The following is a 21,885-nucleotide window of genomic DNA, read 5'->3' on the forward strand; positions in this document are numbered from 1 at the left end:
TGCCAGAGGATCCACCTTCAAGCTGCTTCTTCTACCCACAAAGTAATACATGGGACAAAACCACTTTTCATTAGGAATAAATTCACCAATTACATTCAACAAAGGAACCTCCATTACTGGAACTCCCTCCCATTGGCATTAAAATCCGAGACCAACTTACTCCGCTTCCGTAAGGCTTTGAAGACCCTGCTCTTTACTAAGCGTGACCAATAGTCGGCAGAGGCCTTAAGTCAAGGTGACATTCTCTTTTCTTCTACAGTCTATCCCTGGCGCCGGGAAACCCATTGTGGGTAGCTGTGCGCGGTACAAGCTTAAATAGAATAAAAAAAATAAATAAAGATTGGCACCTACCCTCAAAACCCAACAAGCAAGAAAAAAACCCAATGGTGGTGAAATCTTTCTCTGTTCAAGCAGCCAAACTATGGATGTAATTAACCCCCAAACATCAGATCCACGTATAACTATCTTTCCTTTAGAACACTACTCAAAGAGTTGGCTCTTTCCTACATAACCATCATACTAAAACTTAATGTACAGCATATCCTTATGTTTGTAAACATCTATAATTTGCTTATATGTATGTATGTATGTATGTATCTAGATATGTGTATTTCTTTGTACAAATATGACTGACTATGTTTTTAAAATGTATATTCTTTAGTCTTCTTAAGAAATGTGCATATTACTTATAGTTTATATATATATATAACATGTTTATAGGGATGTATGATCGCACATCGCAAGCGATTTCAACGTGTGCTTTTACCACGTGCCAAAAACATTGCAAAAACCATCACACCGGTATTTTTAACAACGCACTGCGTTTTAACGCTAATGCGGTTTTTCCGATTGCCAAGTTGAATACATCGCACACTGCAAAAGCGCACGCCATTACAAAGCATATGTGCAGGCCTACCACAGTTTCAGATTTGTTTTCCAAAATGCGTGATCCAGCCTCTAACCCCTGGCCCCCACTGCCCCCGCCGTTCCCACAACGCTAATTCTTTTCTATTTTTTTTTTGGGCTAGACGGATCTACTAGGGCCAAGTGGTTCTAGTATCTGAACCTTGAGCTTTCGGACTCACACTCTATTTCCCTGTGGGTCAGACTATTGTCTGCCCCCCTTTATCGTCAAGGTTGGCGTCTGAGCCACTCCCAAGTGTGTGTGTACCACTAACCCTGAGTTGCTAGGACCCCCGGGTTGCAGCATTTCCACGTTTCAAAGGGTTGACTCTGCCTAAGCTCATAATGAAAGAGGTGCTCATTCCCCGAATTTGCATCCACTTCCTGAACTGCAGAACACTTCTTATTCATTGTTAATATTCCTTGTTTGTGGACATTATGATCGCAAACTGCAGAGTCTCCTACCTTTTAAAGAAACCATGTTCTTTTTGGAGCTCTGCGTTTCCCCCTTGTGCAGTAAGGGTCTCGTCACGAACAGGCAGCGATGTGAACGTTACTAATTTGCAGGCATTGGATGAACTATCCTAACAGTCACAGTAACCGCAGTTGTTTGGTGTTTCTCGTGTTTCAGTGGAGTCACAATCCTTTAGTGAGCGTGAGCATGTCTATAGTGTTTATATCCAAAGGGTCCTCATTTATCACACTGTTGTCCTTGCTTTACCACTTTATTGTCTATTTCTTGTGTACCTATTTAGTATTTAGCCTGTGATTGTACTATAAATATATTTATGTATATTAGGATATTGGTAGTGTTGTCGTTACAAGAACTCAAAAACCTGGCTAGACATCCACATCTGCCTTGCAAGTGTGATAACCCTGACTGAAACCTATACCAACTGTGATTTAAACCTTGACTGGCTTTAACCATCCACACAGGAGAAGAGACGGCTTGGAAGGCCAGCGTTTCATCCCAGGCAGAACACTCTTTACACCCTTTACAACGATGAGCGCACATCGCAGTTGAATTATCCAGGGGCAAAAGAGGACTGATACAGTCATTTCCACATGTGCTGTCTGGGCGGATGAGCGTTAAAGTAGAGCACAGCGTTAAAGGAGAGAACCACAATGTCCCACCTGTCCACATGAGAGCACCACAAGCTTATGTCTGCGCACAGCATCTCAAGCACACAAAGCACTGCAAGCTCATGTCTGCGCACATATTGATTTATCCCATCAAATCGTGCGATCTACACAACGTCACCAATGTTATCCCATCGCATCAATTATGTCACCGCACGTCATAGTTGTAGCGTTAAAGTAGAACACCACAATGTCACACCTGTTCACACCTGGGTGTATGTCACCATACGTCATAGTTGTATGTCACACCAGTTCACACCTGTGAAGCACATAAAGCTCATGTCATCGTATTCATGTCAGTAAAGCACAGCATCTCAAGCGCATAAAGCTCATGTCATCGTATTGATTTAAAGGGTACTGATTACGTCTCCACACAGGCATTAATGTCATCCCATCACATCAGACCCGCACATCATCTCAACCACATAAAGCTCATGTCATCGTATTCATCGTATTGATTTAAAGGGTACTGATTACGTCACAACACAGGCATTAATTTCATCCCATCACATTGTGCGATTACGTGTGCGTCACCACACGTCATAGTTGTATGTCACCACAATGTCATCGCATTCATCGTATTGATTTAAAGGGTACTGATTACGTCACCACACACGCATTAATGTCAGCCCATCACACCAGGCCCGCACAGCATCTCAAGCACATAACATGTCATCGTATTGATTTAAAGGGAACTGACTACGTCACCACACAGGCATTAATGTCATCCCATCATATCGTGCGATCACGTGTACGTCACCACACGTCATAGTTGTATGTCACCACAATGTCACTGCGCACAGCATCTCAACATCGTATTCATGTCAGGTAAATGCGTTGTTGTATGTCACCACAATCTCACTGCGCAACTGTGCACAGCATCTCAACATCGTATTCATGTCAGGAAAACGCGTTGTAATAGCACGTGATGTGGAAGACGCTGCGATGTAACAGGATGCGTTGTGGAGACGTTCTATGTAAACATTTCCACGATGTAAAATGTGCGTTGTAATGCAACCGTGATGTGCGCTCATCTTTGTAAAGGGTGTTCGCCTGTTTATAGTCACTACATAGGTTTCATTTGATATTTGATTAGATGCTTATGGGTCCATGTTTTTTTCATCTATCACAATATCTAGGTAGTTTATCTACAAGTGCTTCACTATTAAAATATTGAGGAAAAGTTACAATTAAAAATTAAAAGTGATAAAAATAACAATAAATTATCTTCAATACAACAACACTTGAAAGTCTGAGTTTGTACAATACAACTTTAAAACTCAATATATTATATTGCTTATATATGTATACCCTTTCTAGGTAGTAATGTTTCTATATATATATATTACTTTACTCCTACTGTATAAGAAAAGAAAAAAAGAAAGAAAAAACATCTTTGACTCTCTCCCATGCACTACTGCCACACCCTATACCTCTCTCAATATATCCTCTACCTCCACTCTTTGACTCGTAGCAAACCTCATTCTCCTACTATGATGTCCAAAATAGAAATTTCTAGTCTCTCCCCCCCCCCCGTTAGCTCACAAAGAAACTCATTTTACTACTATGATCTCCCAAGCAAGCCTTTCTAAATTCTTCCCTCATGTATCCCTTCTTTGACTCATCCCAAGCCTCATTTTACCACGATGATTTCCCTAATTCCTTTCTAGAGACTCTTACCTCCTCCATCCCTCTTTTTACTCATGTCAAGCCTCCTCTTTCTACTATGCTCTGCCAATTAACACTTTGTAGATTCTTCACTCCTCCCTCAATTATCCTATTTATTCCAACTAAGAGACTTGTATGTCCACTGCTCAAATTAACACATTTCCCTATACTAATCCACCTCTAATGCTTTTTGGGTTGCAGAGTACCATGCTGCTTGCCGAAAAGTGCTTTGATGCCTTGTCAGGGATAGTAAGTAATATATAAATACAATTACAAGAGTTATTCTTAGATTCAGCACAAGGTGAAGCACAAGCAGAGATGCATTTTTCAATCACTGATTGTGCTAATAAAACATTCTCTCAGATCAAAGAAGTACAGATCCATTTAAGTAAAGGTGTATGGGACGGGGATCACCATCACACGTCACTGTAGGTTACTGCTGCCAACTTAGTCACCTTCTTGCCTACATTATTAAATCACAGGAACAAACTTTTTCCTTGAGCCTGGACTTGTAGGTTCATATAATGCATGCATAATCTTTTAAATTAACTGCATGTGCCCTTCTTAGTATCAACATTGTACTAATTCTTCTTCCTTTTGTAATTCATAGTCACACCTACTTATTTGTACATGGAGGTTTTCCTTTCCTGTTGCTACTGCATCTTGTGAAGTTGCTATATTCACCATGCTAGAAATCCCTACTTCCATTTACTGGTATTTCATGATTCTCAGTCAATTTACTGGAAGGACTGCCTAGTTTCAAGGTACCAGTACTTAGGTAATTGTAGCAATGCTTATGTTTGGTGCTACGCCGGTTTCCAAAGCTTTTTTTTATATTATCAGGGTGTATTACATCATTACAGCTTAGCAGCTTTTACTCTTAAGCTCACCGGTTCTGTGTAAGAATGCTACTTTAATATTTTTTTGTGTTCAAAACTTTTTATTGATTGTTTCCAGATAACCAAAAAACATACAATAAGGATATAAGCCACATTGATGGATACCAACAGAGTGAGGGGTCATTACAGAACATAAATGAACACAAAGTCTGCATGGGCGATGCCAATCAAGGGGGAACAGGGTAAAATAAGTAATAAGTATAAAGATATACAGAAAAGACAAAGGCGATATCAGTATAACCTCAATCATATACATCACATATGAAGCATCAACACAAGATGAGTGACCCACCGGTAGTCCATTCCCGGAAGTAACTGGGTCAGCTGCATTAGCATAGTGAGAGCAAGTGAGGATGTAGCAGGACAGGCCCAGTAGATGGAATGTGAGATTGTATGGGGCTGAGGATGAGGGATTGTGGTGAGTTCAAGGAGGCTTCTGTGCACTAAAGTAATTGTCAAGCGAGACAATGCTACTTTAATTTTGTATCTCTTGTACAGCTTCTGGTTTATCCATCAGGAATCTGAAATCTGCCTCAAAAGGAACGGTCCCGCCTGAACTGCAGGGACATGCCCAAACTACAATCGATCATCCCAGGACACCCCCGCGCCGCACGGCCACCAGCTGTTGTGTGTGCTCCTCTCCTCGCTGTGCCCGCCTCGCTGATCCCGACCCTCTGCCTCGCTGAGCCCGACCCTCCGCCGGTATCTGCGTGTGCTCCTAACTTTATTTCTTGTTGTTTCCAATTTGTGCTGTTTTTCTCTATTTTTGGTCTCCCATTTGTGCTGTTTATTGTCTCTTCCCCATTTGAGTTATCTGCACTTGCATTGTGTTCTCCCAGTGCCGTGTTTGTATTATTATTAGCCCCCTGTGCCTGCCCGCCCCGCTCCCCGCTTCCTGACGCCGTGCTAGCGGCCACGCCCCCTTTTCCTTCTGTGCCCTCCCCGCTCCCGCCTCCCAGCTGCTCCTCCCTCCCTCCCTCCCACTTCGCCATAAATGGCGACCGCGCGGACGCGCAGCGGTCACGCGCAGCGGCCGCGCCGATTGTGCGCCGAAGGCGTGCCGAAGGTAAGCCCGTCTGCGCCCGTCCGCGCCTGGACCGGGCCCAGCGCCAGGACCCCCCCTGGCCCCCACCGACGCAAGACGACCCGACAGACCTACGACGCCGACGCCCTCAACGCACTCAATTCCGGCCGGAACCCCGCCTGCTGCCGGGCCTCCCAGAAACGCTTCCACGGACCCTTCACCTGCACAACCTGCAAATTCACCTGCCTCCGAACATGCACCGCGCCCGCCAAGCCAAACCCCAGCTGCGACCTCAAGTGCATCCTGCTCAACACCCGCTCCGTCCACAGACACGCCGTCGAACTCTCGAACCTGCTCGACACAACATCACCAGACGTTGCATTCCTCGCTGAAACATGGATGAACGCCTCCTCAGCCCCCGACATCGCCATCCCGGATGGATACAAGATCATAAGGAGGGACCGCGTCAACCAGACCGGAGGAGGAATCGCCATCGTCCACAAGAACACCATCCGCATCACGACCGACGCCGACAACACCTTCAACACCGCCTAACACCTCCACTTCCAGATTCACACCGACCCTAAGACGACCCTCAGAGGCACCCTCATCTACAGACCCCCGGGACCACGCACACAATTCAGCGAAGACATCACGGACTTCATCAGCCCACACGCCCTCCCCTCCGCCGACTACATCCTCCTAGGGGACCTCAACTTCCAACTGGAGAACAACAAGGACCGCAACACCGTCACCCTGCTGGACAACCTCGCCAACCTCGGACTCAAGCAACTGGTCAACACCTCCACCCACTACGCCGGCCACACACTTGACCCCGTCTTCTCATCCAGCAAGCACATCGCCTTCAGCCACTCCACCGGACTTCACTGGACCGACCACAGCTGCGTCCACTTCAGCTTCAGAAAAACCACTACCCACCACAACCCGCAACAGGTTCCTCACAGAAGCTGGAGCAAGATCACCGCCGACCAGCTCACCACCTCCCTCAGCCAGAACCCACCTGCCAGCACACCGGACCCCAACGAAGCAGCCCGCAACTTCACGCAATGGCTGACCGCCTGCGCCGACGACCTCGCACCACTGAAGAACCCTCCCAGCAGACTCAGAAGCAAGAAGGCCCCCTGGTTCACCGACGAACTCAAGGACTCCAAGAAGACCTGCCGCACCCTCGAGAAAGCCTGGCTCCTCGACCGGACCACTGACAACATGACCACCCTCAAACACGCGACCCGCAAGCACCACCAGCTCATCCGCACCACCAAGAAGAAATCACTGAAGGATCGACTGGACAACAACGCCCACGACAGCAAGGAACTCTTCAGCATCGCCAAGGAGTTCTCCAACCCCAGCACCGGCAACAACGACATCACCCCTTCACAAGATCTCTGCCACTCCCTCGCCTCGTTCTTCCACCGCAAGATTGCCGACATCCACAACAGCTTCGGCGCACCATCCTCGCACCCAACCATCGAACCAACGCACCCCACCACCACCCTCCGCACCTGGACCGCAGTGACCACCGAAGACACAGCCCGCACGATGAGCACCATCCACTCCGGATCTCTGACTGACCCCTGCCCCCACCACGTCTTCAACAAGGCAGACTCCACCATCGCACCCCAACTCCGAGACGTCATCAACACCTCCTTCGACACCGCCACCTTCCCGGAGAGCTGGAAGCATGCCGAGCTCAGCGCCCTACTGAAGAAACCAACAGCGGACCCCACCGACCTCAAAAACTTCCGCCCCATCTCGCTCCTCCCTTTTCCTGCCAAAGTCATCGAGAAGATCACCAACAGACAGCTTGCCACCTTCCTCGAGACGAATGGATCCCTCGACCCCTCGCAGTCCGGCTTCAGAGCCAACCACAGCACCGAGACCGCCCTCATCGCAGCCACCGACGACATCCGAGCCCTTCTCGACAACGGGGAAACAGCGGCACTCATCCTCCTGGACCTCTCCGCCACGTTCGACACTGTCTGCCACCGCACCCTAGTCCAACGCCTCAGCAACACCGGCATCCAAGAGAAGGCATTGAAGTGGATCATCTCGTTCCTCGCTGGAAGAACACAGAGAGTCCGCCTCCCCCCGTTTCCTTCCGAGGCCACCGAAGTCATCTGCGGCGTCCCGCAAGGATCATCACTCAGCCCCACCCTCTTCAACGTCTACATGCGACCTCTCGCAGCCATCGCACGCCAACACAACCTCAGCATCATCTCCTACGCCGACGACACCCAGCTGATCCTCTCCCTCACCAGAGACCCCGACACCGCCAGAACCAGCCTCCACGAAGGGATGAAAGACGTCGCCGAGTGGATGAAGAACAGCCGCCTGAAACTGAACTCAGACAAAACGGAAGTCCTCATCCTTGGACCATCACCCTCCGCCTGGGATGACTCCTGGTGGCCCCCAGCCCTGGGCACCGCCCCCAAGCCGACAGACCACGCACGCAACCTGGGCTTCATCCTGGACTCCTCCCTCTCGATGACCAGACAAGTCAACGCCGTCTCCTCTTCATGCTTTCACACCCTCCGCATGCTCCGCAAGATCTTCCGATGGATCCCGATCGAAACCAGGAAGACGGTCACCCAGGTCCTCGTCACCAGCCGGCTGGACTATGGAAACACCCTCTACGCCGGAACCACAGCCAAGCTACAGAAAAGACTGCAACGCATCCAGAACGCCTCCGCCCGACTCATCCTGGTTATCCCTCGACGCAGCCACATCGCCGGCCACCTGAGGAACCTGCACTGGCTCCCCGTCAACAAGAGGATCACGTTCAGGCTCCTCACCCACGCACACAAGTCTCTCCACAACCTGGGCCCCAAGTACCTCAACGACCGCCTGACCTTCCACACGCCCACCCGCCAGCTACGGTCCGCTGGCCTCGCTCTCGCCGCCGTACCACGCATCCGAAGAGCCACCGCCGGAGGCAGATCCTTCTCCTACCTCGCGGCCAAGACATGGAACTCCCTCCCCATCCACCTTCGGCTGACCCAGGACAACCTCGCCTTCAGGAGACAACTCAAGACCTGGCTGTTGGAGCAGTAGCGACCCCCTTCCCCCAAGCGCCTTGAGACCCTTCCGGGTGAGTGGCGCGCTATACAAGTGTTATGATTGATTGATTGATTGATCGATGCCAAATAACCTCAGATATGTTTTGGCTTCTTTGAGATTCGTTAGAGCGGTGCAGCTTGAAACCTAGGGCAAAGCAATCCACGGGAGGTGTATTTGGGCATATCAGTCCCTGTAAGGATGGCTTGCTAAAACAAAAGATGAGTGACTGTTTATTAGCCCAGTTCATGCATCAACACATAAAGTGACTATTACTTCATTTGGGTCTGATCCTACGTGTATCCCACTTTTGCTAAGCCTATCTTCTCCTACAGAAAGTAGTGAAGAATGTGCTGTCATGAAGTGGGGCTAGAAGTTTTTTCCTCACAGGGAAAAAGTATTATTGTGGATACTTTGATTTGATTGGTGAAATTTAGGAAAGTGTTAAGTATCCGCGTGGAGAGGAATACATGTTTTGTAATTCATTTAATCAAACATCTAGAAGTAGTTTACATTATTGCAAAACCTAAGACACTTATGAGAAATGTAAAAATAGTTACCAACATTAGTATTTATGTATTAATTATCAGTTCAAATAATCATATGACCATTTAAAAGTCAGCCTCACTCTCTTAAACTAAATATTTAATTCCAAGAAATGTATTGCCACAAGGGTACAACACACCCTCGTGGCAGTTGCTGTTAAAACGTGCCATTCAAGACTTCCTTGCCTTTTGCTTTAAATTCCGCTCCCTTTCGCCTTGAAACTAATTCCCTCCATAGATGAACTCCTGGTGCTCGATAATAATCGTTTAGCCACTTACTTCATCCGCTTTTAGTCCACAGTAAAATGAGCTGATCCTTTTGATGTTGTTGAGGATTCTAGCTATTAAAAACATAGGTCAATGTTTTAAATTCACTTTCTCAACAAGTGTTATCAGTAAGAGAACTTGCCGCACTCATTGCAGAACGTTTTCAGTGTATACTACTATCTGTGATTATTTTCCCTACTCTCCTTTACACCCTTAACAATACCTAATTCGCAAATCCATGGCTGATGCATTTCTGTTAACCTGTAAAGGTAATGTTTCAATAAATGCAGGTCACCCGGTTCTTTTGCTAGTGGAGCAGCTGTGAAGCAGCTGTGAAGTTCTTTGTTTAATTTTTTCAACAATTATCTTGCCTTTTAGCATTTGAGAGTTTAAGTGCCCTCATTATGTGTGTCAGATTCCGTGCATTTCGGTTGCCTTGCAGAATGTTTTAAAGAAACGTATTTGCATATTAGATATTTGTCAGCAATCTTGTTTTAAAATAGTTTCACATTTCTTTGTGTGGGAGAAAATAGTCATAGTTGTTCTATTTTGCAGAGGAGTAGGTGCAAATCAGAAATAGCCTGACTCTCAGGAAGCAGAGATAGTTTACAAGATTATACAAACACACATTGATCTCACTTGTGGTTTGATGATAAATGTATAAAAGACCTATGCAAAAGTGTATGGTTAAGATTTTATTTCTGAAGATACATTTTATTTTATCTACCAGAGTCGTGCTAGCAGCTGAAAAAAGATGATTGTCAGATAAATTAATAAAGATTTGTTTCACATATTTCGCAGACCGGGAATTCTTGTTACTATGCAAGCCTTTTCGGAGGAGGACAGGAAACAATGGATGGAAGCTTTGGATGGGAAAGAAGCTGTAAGCTCTCAATTTATTTACATACCAGTGTTTGCGATGTGGGCTTTTAAAGGGTTATGACTATTAAAACATTTATACGAAGTGCTTAGTTGAAAATGTCAGCCTAAGTTATTTCCAAGACCAGCAGAAAACAAAAGACTGAAGAGTAACTATTATAAAGTGAACATTACAAAGTGAAGATTATGCTAAGTGGCTGTAACACTTCACTCTGGAATATCCATTTCACATTAGCTACAGTGTTACATAATGAAGTCTATGATAGGTTCACAGTTTTGGCCTTTATTTTATTGTATATTTGGCACTGTGGGTATAAATTAACAAGAGTGGGAGTTTCACTCTCGCAGCTGGTCTTGCGCTAAGTGTACCTGAGCTTTTACACATCTGGAGAACTTTAGTCTGTCATAGTTGCTATGTATTACATAACTGCATGGAAATTCACAGACTAATTCGAATTCTGTAAACTTTTTTTGTTCCTCAATTCCTCCTCTAACAGACCTGATGGCAAAAGCCAGTGCTTACTTTGAGATGGTGGCTGCTGGTGGGGACCACCAACACTTATTTTTTGGAACCAACACTTATTTCTCCGCACCTGATATTAACGGCGAGCAAGAGAGAGAAAAACACACAAACAGAAAAGAAGGGGGGAAGTTAAAGCTGGAAAAGCTGGCACAAAGGGAGAAAGCAAGGACCGGCAAGAATGAAATAAAGATAAAGGTGGTGTCTGGTAGTGGCTTAAAGAGGCCTGAGGTGAATTCAAGACTATGCAGCCTTGGTATTTGGTCTGCCGACCTTGAATAACGCCGGACATGGGCTTCTGAGCAGAGCTTTGGGAACTGACAGACATTCTTTACTTTACAAATTAAGCATTGGCAACAACACAAGTTGCTTGGAATTGCCTGAATGCACAACAATCTACCAGCCTCTATTCAACTATATTACAATAGAAATAACATGAGAAATAAATAATACAATCAGTAACGTATGGATGACAGTTCCATTTACTATAGATAAATACATTACAAGAATCGATTGCTAAAATAACAGTTCTAAAATACTTTGTTTTATCCTAACAGTTTAACTGCTGATAAGTTAACAATTCAGTTAGTAACAAGTCAAGTGTTCTGTCTCATTCCTTCAGTCCTATAAAATATAAAAAAATGTGTGGTAAGCCTTTGTGTTACCTTGACTCTGTGTCTATGCATCAAATACTCACTTCCTCTAAAACCTGTGTAGCAGGTAGCTTTACAGATATACAGTGACTTATTTTCTGTTTTATAAAAGTGTCCCCTTTTCAACCTTCATACTTAATTTTCATTCTTAATTAATTTCAGGTAGCATGTTGCCATAAATACAAGCTTTCAACATAGCACTTGTGTTCATAAGACAATATCCAGTTAGGTATCTACTTCCTTGAATCCCTATTGGTCTGCTTGATTATTCATAGGAACTGCTTTCCTAAATAATGCTGTAATTCCTGTACACATCACTGTAAAAGTGTCTCATGCTATCTGGGAATGACATGCCACATGTTTGAAAACACCCCTATATCGATTTTATCCTTACAACCATTAACATTGCATGGTATTCGGTCACTAGTTTTTTTAGCTATGAACCCCATTTCCTATATACTTTGAGCTTTTTTGCCACGCAAAATAATGACCTATTCAACATAGTAGATACCACGAATTTGATTTCCCATCCTGGGCCTCTTTCTAGTCCTGTTCCATCTCCAAATTGGAACTCTTCTCCACAGATATTCTGTCCCAATAACTCGGTCTTTGAAACATCAGTCAAACACTTGTAACGTCCTTATAGTGTTGAATGATTGTCTCCTTCCTCCGCTGCCTGTGTTTTGAACCTCGTTGCCCGGCAGACTGAGTAAGCAACTGTAAGAAGCACTGTCATAGAAGCATCAAAAAGTGACAAGTGAATTGCAGATAGTATAGAAGTGCACTGCCAATATGCCAAACAAAATGCATATAGGGCCCAGAGATTCTGGTCTTTTTAAGATCTAAAAAAAGTGCAGGTGTTGGCCAACGACCAACAGTGGGGAGGTATATAAAGGTCCTTCTAGTGCTTTGCAGCAGAGGAATTACTTTTTTTTCTTAACAGGGTGCTTGGGAAGAGCTCCATGACCAGACTGATTTTTTTTTTATTGTAATGGCGATCAGTGTAGGCTGCACTAATTGTCGTAAAATACAATTAAAACAAGTTGATGGGTTAATTTTACTTTCACTGCATCAGTGCCCTGGGGTGGGCATTTCCCAGCACCCCCAGGCACTGATTACTTTGGGAGAGGTATCGTTGGAAAGGGTAGACTCTCCCACTTTTCAGTAAGTACAGTTCGTTTGTTGGACAACAGAAAGATTGGTATAGTGCCAGACTGATTCCATACACCCCCTCAGGATATGTTGGCCTATAGTCCTTCTAGCTCACAGTGCTAACATAAGTACCCCTAAACCTGGCAAGGTAACAAATGGTTTTGGCAACCTCAGAACATGACAAACCTGACCTCCAAAAAATCGTGGAACAGATCTAGAACCTTATCGCTCAGTCACTCGTGCTCACTCGGAGATATACAAGAAATACTCAGACGCGTTTTCAATATTTATTGAACCATTGTGATTCTTGTATAAAATATATGCACTGCAATGGTTATTATATAGAAGCACATGAAAGTGATTATCAATATAAGGACAGTGAAAGAATTAACGAGCCAACTATCAAGCTAAAACAGTGTACACATGCTGGCATATAAGAACTGTGTATAGGGTACTCCTACTATGCGTTCCCTAACCCAGTTGCCTAGGGTGGCTGTTTTGCCAAGAATCCCCTACTGGATGATCTAAATCCCCATTACCTGAAGGCAAGGTATGTAGGCCCCTGTCTTGGTCACAAGATGGATATCCTTCCACACATAGGGTAAACATGAATTAGCCATGCTGAAATGCCGACAAGAGTGATGGCCTCACAATGTTAGCAACACAGAAGAACATGTGTATTTATAACAGCATCCATGCTTCCGTGTCGAGGCTTCAGCCAAGCTGACATTGTTTATTGTGTCTGCGATAGCGCCATCGCCTGATGGACGAATAACAAACAAGAACATTTGCACAATGTATGTTCAGGCCTTGTACTGAATGTTCAAGGTGTCGTGAGAGTGAAGGGGTATTATAAGCAATGTGTTTTCAGAGAAGCTAATACTAAACTGTCACACAAACAAATTTGTGTCAAAAAGTCATTATGTGGGAAAATAAAACAACTTTACAAAAGCATACCTGTAAAATTGTATTGTTTCTTCCAGGGCCTAACTTAGCCACGTGACACCCACTCCTCGGACATAAGTCGACTAAAAGCTATCTAATAAAAAGAAAGCAATCCATAGCAATGCCACAGCATGTGTCTATATGAAAGGTGCTAACATCTAAAATATATTTGAAAAGGGAATCATACAGTTTGAAAACCAAACAATACAGGAATCCATTGTTTAAAAAGATAACAGTTAATAAAAAACAAATTTAAAAAGAATTTAGTATGTTAAAAAACGGGCTGAATTAAAATGTTCCCACCAAAAGAAATAGCAATTGTTTGTGTTCTGAGTGGTAGACAAAACATTTCTGTTCCCAGAAGCACACCTCTAAGCAGGTTCATGGAGCAAATGTGTTCCCACCCAACTCCCACAGCAGCTGCTTAAGGAGTAACCACAGCTAGTGAAAAGTCTGCAGGATCAGAGACAAGCTCCAATTCACCAGGAGCAGAGGCACACCAGGAATGCTCGTAGAATGGTTTCAGAAGCAACTGAATACACAAAGGACAGCAATACAAATGGCCCCTTAAGGGGTCCAGAGACTTAACCGATTGCAGTCCAAGGCGCACTCAAAAGTGCACAGCGGAATACAGGCTGGACACAATAAAATCACACAGTAAATTCACACAGGCCAAAAAGATAAAAACCAATGCTCATTCAATTCCTGAAGCGAGGGTGTGCCGAAACATTGTACCATGTGTACACTGCAAAACAGCACATGTGGTAGTGCCAGTTCCCTTTGGTCTTGAAATTGGACATCCATTATGGAGCAGGAAAATTAAAATGACAGTCCTGGCAATCAGGAACAGGACCAGCGGAAGACCTCAAAAAATTCTTCCGAGCACGGAGTGAATAAATGATGGAATAACTCTAAAATTGATGGGAAGGTGCTAATTCAGCCAGAGCCTAAACTTTTTAAAAAGTGCGCAACCCTCGCGTTATGAGACAGTGCAGAGTAGCAACTGTATTTCAGAAGAAGACCTTGCAACTTGAAGATCACCTTTGCAGATATTAAGTCCACATCTTTCTGAAACAACAAGGTTTTTCATTTGCTCAGGAGATCAAAATGCACATTGGAAAATGTAATCGAAGGCCACAGTGGTGCCTCCCTAACTGTACAGGCAGATGGAAACATTGTGTACAGCAACTGGCCACTGAAGAAACTGTGACAAGTAGGCGATGCCTCGTCTCATCTCAAAGCAACCTTGATCGTTCGACATCAAATAACTCCCATTCGAGAGCAATCTTAAATCCGGATGAATCGTGGCTGCTGGGAACCCTTACAAGTAGCAAGATTTGCCCCGTGAAGCGGAATCTCCTTGCAAACTAGGAAACCAGTCAAAGCATTCTCGCAGCCGGAACAGCTGAGAAAAACCTCAGTTTCCTTATTCTGACACAGGAATTTGAAAGGTAATTCCCAATACTCATGTCCCTACCCTTCTCCTAATGCTTCATGTCTGCCAACTTGATGGTGTTCTAAGCACTATTGGACTATTGGAAATATTTATTTATTTATTTATCTATGCGACTTGTATAAATAGAATGTCGAATTTGACAGAGTAATGAATCCATGGATTATCCAATCCTCAGAAGATGTTGCAGCAACAGTGAACGGCAGCCTTTCTAATTTCTCTATGTGTAACATTGTGTAAGTTGCATCTTTGCATGCCATGAGTATTTGCTGTTTTGTCAGTGTCTCCACCTGGATATATTCATTCTTCACTACTCCCACCAGACAATCCATCAGGTTCTGGTGAACTATTGTGACCTGTGCCACACTGTCCAGCATGGTCACTGCCCACGCCCTGCTCAGAAGCAGTGTCCTCAATATCCGCGGCATGTCTGACCTTAAGTCCAGCTACCTTTTTCCTTTTGAATTGAGATTTCGATGCTTTAGGTTTGTCTTCCTGTTCAATGATGTAGTCAGATGTGCCTTTTGTGTCCTTTTTCGGTTTCACGTGCTCCTCCGATCTGCGCTCTGACAGTTCTCCTCTCTCCGTACGCTTATCCGATTACTTCTGAAAGGAACAAGACAAATGTGTATCAGTATCCTGATACCTGTCCAGTGGTCTAATATCACGGTTACCCAGGTTAAAGCGTTTCTCAGTGGCTTCCTGTGGAAGAGATCCACCCCCATTTTAGTTTTGTCTTTTTTTTTTTCTTTTTTTTTTTAAAAACCTTTATTTGCAATAGACAAATAGAAACAAAGATGTGCCTACAACCCTCTGGGCCGGCCGATGCAGCATCTCAAGACAACGGTAAGGTACACAGTTCATCAGCCGACAACCAGGGGTCCGGCAGCCATGGTGAATAACATCGATCAGTCAGAAAACGACAGGATATAAAAAGGTTTCATTTTTCAAAACAACTAAACAAATGAAGAAGAAAAAGACAAGGCTATGCCCGAATTGTTACATCTGTGTCACGAGATGCGAGGCGAGTCAGACCTAAAACAGCAAGGAAAGACAGGAGAATCTACAGGGGATAAAAGAAAAAGGGAGGGGGGGAGAGGGGGAACCCAGCGCCAGCGGTATGACAAAAATACAGCGTGAGAAAGAGCCGAAACACACAGCTAAGGGGAACAAGGAGTATCAGGGGGATCAGTGAACGGGGGGTCGCAGACATCCCCACGGAACGAGTTCCATTGGCCCCATATCCTACCCCATTTTTTGGGCCTGCCACGGGAGACATACACAATCTTTTCCTTGAACATGCACCAGTCCATACTATCTTCCCACCCGGAGACCGATGGAGCCCTCTGAGATCCCCACAATTGTGCAATGTCCCTCTTTGCAACCATGGTCCCCAGCGTCACCCATTGAGTCTGAGCAACATTACAATCAGTCGGCTCCCATACATTCAAAAGACAACGCCGGGCTTCCGGCAGCAATTGAACTTGCGTAACTTCACTCATCACCGCATACACTCCATTCCAAAAAGATACAACCTCAGGACACTCCCATATAATATGGAGGAAAGTAGCAAGCATACCACAGCCCCGCCGACACAATCCATCCTCTGAAAAACCCATATGCATCAGTCGGGGACCCGTGACATAGACCCGGTGTAGAATTTTCAGCTGAACGAGTCGCAGACGCGCCGGAATCGCAACCTCCTTAGGAGAGGATATCGCGGTCTGCCAATCCTCATCATCCAGCTCCAGTCCGTCACCAGTCCAGGAAGTACGCAGATGAAGCAGCAGATCCGACCGAGTATTAATAAGCTTCTTATATATAAGAGAGATAGTGCTGTCCGGCACATGTCCGTCCAGCACCCTGTCTTCCAGGGGGGAGCTCTCCGGGATGGCAGACCCAGCCGGAAAAACCGACCCAATGGCATGACGAACCTGAAGGTACCTGAAAAACTCCGAATCAGACAAACCATATTCCTGTTGCAATTCAGCAAAGGACTTAACCCTGTCCTTAACCCAGAGGTCATCCAACTTACTGATCCCGATGAGGTCCCATCTATCAAACCCTTTTGAGGTCCACAATTCACCCAGCCTCTCCGCGGCAAAAAGAGGGGTCGCTCTGGTCAGCCTATCAGCCCATCCGGTAGCCGCGGTCGCGCTGCCCCATACCCGCACCGCCACTCCAGTGGGTCCTGTCAAGTTCTTCCTAGCACTCCGAGAATATAACGCCCTGTAATAATTTCCCCCGGGCAAGAGCCACCGGTCCATTTCGTAAGCAGGGTTCGGAACTGGACCATACATAGCATGATTCACGGCACTCAATTGAGATGCCCAATAATACCGTCGTATATCAGGCAACGCAATGCCCCCATCGTACCAAGGTAACGTAAGCTTAGTCAACGCAATACGAGGCCGGCCAGCCCATACCAGCTTCCTTTGGAGGCCCTCAATTTCGCGGAAATAGCTAGCTGGCACTAGGTCAAGTGTATTCTGCACAGCATATAAGAACCGGGGAAGAGACATCATTTTAAACAGGGCCGCCCGTCCCAGGGGGGATAAGGGCAGATTACACCAAGCCGCAACGTCCGACCGAAGTCGGGCCAGTGGAGGCAACAGATTCTGATCATAGCGCAACACAGGGTCAAGCGAAATATAAATACCCAAATACTTAAAACCTTCGGTGCGGACCGGGATCGGGCACACTCTGGGCAAAGAGAGAGGGTCACAGGTAAGCGGGAAAATACAGGATTTGGACCAGTTGATAACCAACCCGGAGTTACGTCCAAAGGAACGCAGGACATCAAAGAGGACTCCCAATGACTTACGGGGGGACGTCAAATACAACAAAATGTCATCGGCATATAATGAAACACGGTCTTCAAAATCAGGGGACCACCGAATACCCTTCAAGGAGGGCTCCCACCGGAGCCAGGCGGCCAGCGGCTCGAGTGCGAGGGCGAACAACAGCGGTGACAAAGGACAACCCTGTCTCGTGCCCCGCCCAAGAGTGAAGGGCCGTGAAGCTCTACCATTCACCACCACATGCGCCAACGGTTGCTCATACAGGAGTTTAACCCATGCAATAAATTTCGGGCCAAAACCAAACTTGGCGAGAGTAGCCCACAAATATGGCCACTCAACCGTATCAAAAGCCATCGAAGCATCAAGAGAAACCAAGATGGCTGGCTCCCCAAGAGATCCCGCCCTCGCTATGACGCCATGCAGTCGACGAAGATTGAGTGCAGTATTACGCTGGGGGATAAAACCGGACTGATCAGGATGAACCAGTCCGCTAATCACCGTGGCTAGTCGGTTTGCCAATAGTTTCGCCAATATCTTGGGTTCCGCGTTCAAAAGCGAAATTGGGCGATACGAGGAACAGCACTCACGGGGTTTGCCATCTTTATGAATGACCACAATAGAAGCTAGCCTCTGGTCTCTAGGAAGACAGCCGAGGTCACGTGACGCCGCAAACATACGCAGCAGATACGGCGCCATTTTATCCGGGCATAGCTTATACAGCTCGACCGGTATGCCGTTAGGGCCCGAAGCTTTTCCTGAACGAAGAGAGCGAATAGCGAGCGCGACCTCGTCGATGGAGAAATCAGCCTCCATTAAAAGCCCGTCCAATTCCGCGAGACTGGGCAGCTCAAGATCTCGAAGTAGCAAGCGCGAGTCCTCCTCCGGCAAGCCCGAAACCGGCGCATACACAACCCGAAAGTGCTGGGCAAACACCTCAACTATCTCAACCGGGTCCACGACTCGCACTCCATCAATTCTCTCCACCACAGGCACCACACGATTCAGTCTGTCTCGCTTATCCAGTCATGCAATCAACTTCCCCGCTTTGTCACCCACGTCGTACAGACGCCCCTGTTGCATACGATGCAGTGCCTCAGCCGAGGTAGTGACCAAGGCTCTGTAATCAGATTGCTTAAGAGCCAAAACATGCAGCGACTCAGGCGTAACCTCAGCTTCCAACCGCTCCTCCAACACAGTAATCTCAGACTCCAATCTCACCACCTCTTCTTGTGTGCGCCGCTTCTTGTCAGCAATTAGGGATAAAGTCTGACCACGGATAACAGTTTTATAGGCCTCCCATAAGGAGACCGGGGAAGACACCGATCCCTCATTTTCAGCAAAATAAAAATTCATGCATTTGACCACCTCTGTTCTGATCTTAGGGTCCTGAAAATGCCATGGATTTATCGGGGCAATTCGGCCCCCATTCCCCAAACAGATATCTAAGTGGAGCCATATCGGGGAGTGGTCCGAGATCCCTCTAGCCAAGTGTTTAATTTCACGCACAGAGAGCAACTGCACCACCGGCACGAGGAAATAGTCAAGTCTCGAGAGACTGCCATGAGCCCCCGAATGGAAAGTGTACTGAAGCCGGCCAGGGTGCAGCTGCCTCCAGCAGTCAGCCAAACCAAAGGCGTCCAAAAAGTTCCCCAACCACAACTGCGAGGCAGGGAGGAGCCTGGGGTGGCTACGATCACTCTCTCCATTCGCCACAGAGTTAAAGTCCCCACCCAACACCAATAAGCCATCGGGCAAACCAAGGACAACCTCACCCAAGTCGGTGAATGTGGTAGATTGCAGCCAAGGCGGAACATAAATAGACATTATGGAAATCAATTTCCCCTCCCATCTCCCCGTAATGCCAGCATAGCGGCCCCTGTCATCCAGCACCGTGCTATCTATCTCCAGGGGAAGGGAATTCCTGACCAGGATACCAACCCCTCTCGATCCCGAAGTAAAGCCAGAATGTGCCACCAATCGATAGCCTCTTCTATCCAATGCATGACAAGTATTGCCCACCAAATGGGTCTCCTGAAGCAAGACCACATCTGGGGTGTGTCTCTTCAAATATTGTAGCACAACCCCACGTTTTATCCTGTCCCCAAGACCGTTAACATTCCAGCTCAACACCCTGAGTCCCCTACCCCCCATCCCGGAAGAAGACCGACCGCCCCACCCATCCCGAAACAGACACATGAGAGCAATTGTAAAGCAAAGCACAGCCTCGAAACCAATAAAGAGAAAAGAACCCCCCCACCACCCCCAAGGAACCCATCAAAGTCAAACCCCCCTCCCTGCACCCCTGCGGTAGACCTAATAGCCACCCCAACTTGCAGTGTGCCTGTCGCCCCATTGAACTAATCTACAGAAAGAGAGAAAAAGTCCCCAGAGGAGGAAGATCCCCGAACCCCCCCACCCCCGGGCATTCGCACAATGCTTGAAACAAGGTCTCTAAGCCGCTGCAGCGGATGATGGCTCGCCGATGTAGACTCACTGCTCCTGGCCCTCCACTCCTCCCTCAGCGCCTCTCGAGTCCTCCGGGCCCTCATGATGCGCCGACAAAGTGTCTAACCATTCACTAACCACCTCAGGGCGGTCAAAGAAGAATGCACGATCAGCATGTTCGATTCTCAGGCGGGCCGGGAAAAGCATAGCATATTTCAGCCCCAGGTCCCTGAGTCGTCTCTTCACCCCCGTGAAGCCCATCCTCTGTTTCTGAACTGCCTGAGTAAAGTCAGGGTAAAAACTAATTGAAACGTTCTCAAATTTAGTGGGCCCATTGGTGCGCGAAGCTTGCAGGATAGCGTCCCGATCACGAAAGTTGAAAAGTCTAGCAATTATGGGCCGTGGAGCGGCTCCCGACTTTGGCTTGCCACCCGGAACACGATGGGCGCGTTCCACAGCGAAGAATTTACTGAGGCCTTTCGGCACTAGATGCTTCAACACGAGGTCCTCCACCAGGATATCAACAGGCATGTCAGCAGAAGTCTCCGGGACACCCACAATGCGGACGTTATTGCGCCTGGCCCGGCCCTCGAAATCTTCCAACCGATTGGCAAACAGGTCACAAGTAGTCCTAAGATGGCGGACCGTGGTCTGAAGGTCCGAGACATCCGTGGTCAAGCTAGCAGTCTTGAGATCGAGAGATTTGACACGCTCATTCGTTTTCCCAAGTTCCGCTCTGATGAGGGTGACATCAATCGCCACCGTATCAATCTTAGCCGCTAGAGTTTCATATTGCTGACCCATGGCGGATTGGACACTCGCAATAGCGCCCATAACATCCTTCAACGTCGGCTCCTCGTCATCAGGAGCACCGTCCCCAGCTTCTTCCAGGGCACCACTCAATCCGCCCGGGGAGCCCCGCGGTCGAGTAAATCGATCAATGGTCTGAGATTGGGCGACCCCCCCTCGGGACGAGCCTCTATTGCCGCGCCTCTCAACGACTGTTCTGCCCGTCATGTCGTGGAAGGAGCTCCAACGGGAATGGCAGAATCAGGGCAAATCGAACTCCGTCGTGGCAGGCTCTGAACTGCGAGTGGATAAGGGCACAGAATAAGCAGTAGGCTGGCAGCAATAGCAGAATCGGAACTCTGATCTGGAAGTGAGCGTTCACAACAGAGAGAAGAAACGAAACCGAAAGTACACCAGGGGCAGCGGGCGTGGCTTATCAGCCGTTGTTGTTCGATTGCCACCAGGGTACCTCGGGGACTCAAGCCCCCGGCTGGCATACGATATAGGCCTCAAAGTTCAAAGCGCAGCAGGTCCAGTATCCGACGGCCAAATCGATTTCTGAAAAGAACGCTGGCATCAGCAGGGCTTCAATAATGAGCACCCATCGTCAAAATCAGGATCTTGCACAGGATAATCGCGGGAGGCGGAAGGGGTATCGGGAGCCCTTAGCTCACGCGTCCATCTTGGAATCGCGCGAAGCTCCTCCCCCCGTCTTTGTTTTTCTTAA

General features: G+C 46.9%; 1 protein-coding gene across 2 annotated transcripts in view; it reads left to right on the forward strand.

The window, feature by feature from the left end:
- Nucleotides 1–21,885, forward strand: part of ARHGAP10 (Rho GTPase activating protein 10) — a 998,059-nt gene that overhangs the window by 502,585 nt on the left and 473,589 nt on the right. For both annotated transcript variants that reach the window (XM_078676901.1, XM_078676902.1), the window contains exon 11: nucleotides 10,323–10,404. In XM_078676901.1, the coding sequence (XP_078533027.1) occupies nucleotides 10,323–10,404 (82 nt within the window). The remainder of the gene's footprint in view (nucleotides 1–10,322; nucleotides 10,405–21,885) is intronic.

Source organism: Lissotriton helveticus, chromosome 2_1, assembly GCF_964261635.1.
Source record: "Lissotriton helveticus chromosome 2_1, aLisHel1.1, whole genome shotgun sequence".
Lineage (NCBI taxonomy): Eukaryota > Metazoa > Chordata > Amphibia > Caudata > Salamandridae > Lissotriton > Lissotriton helveticus.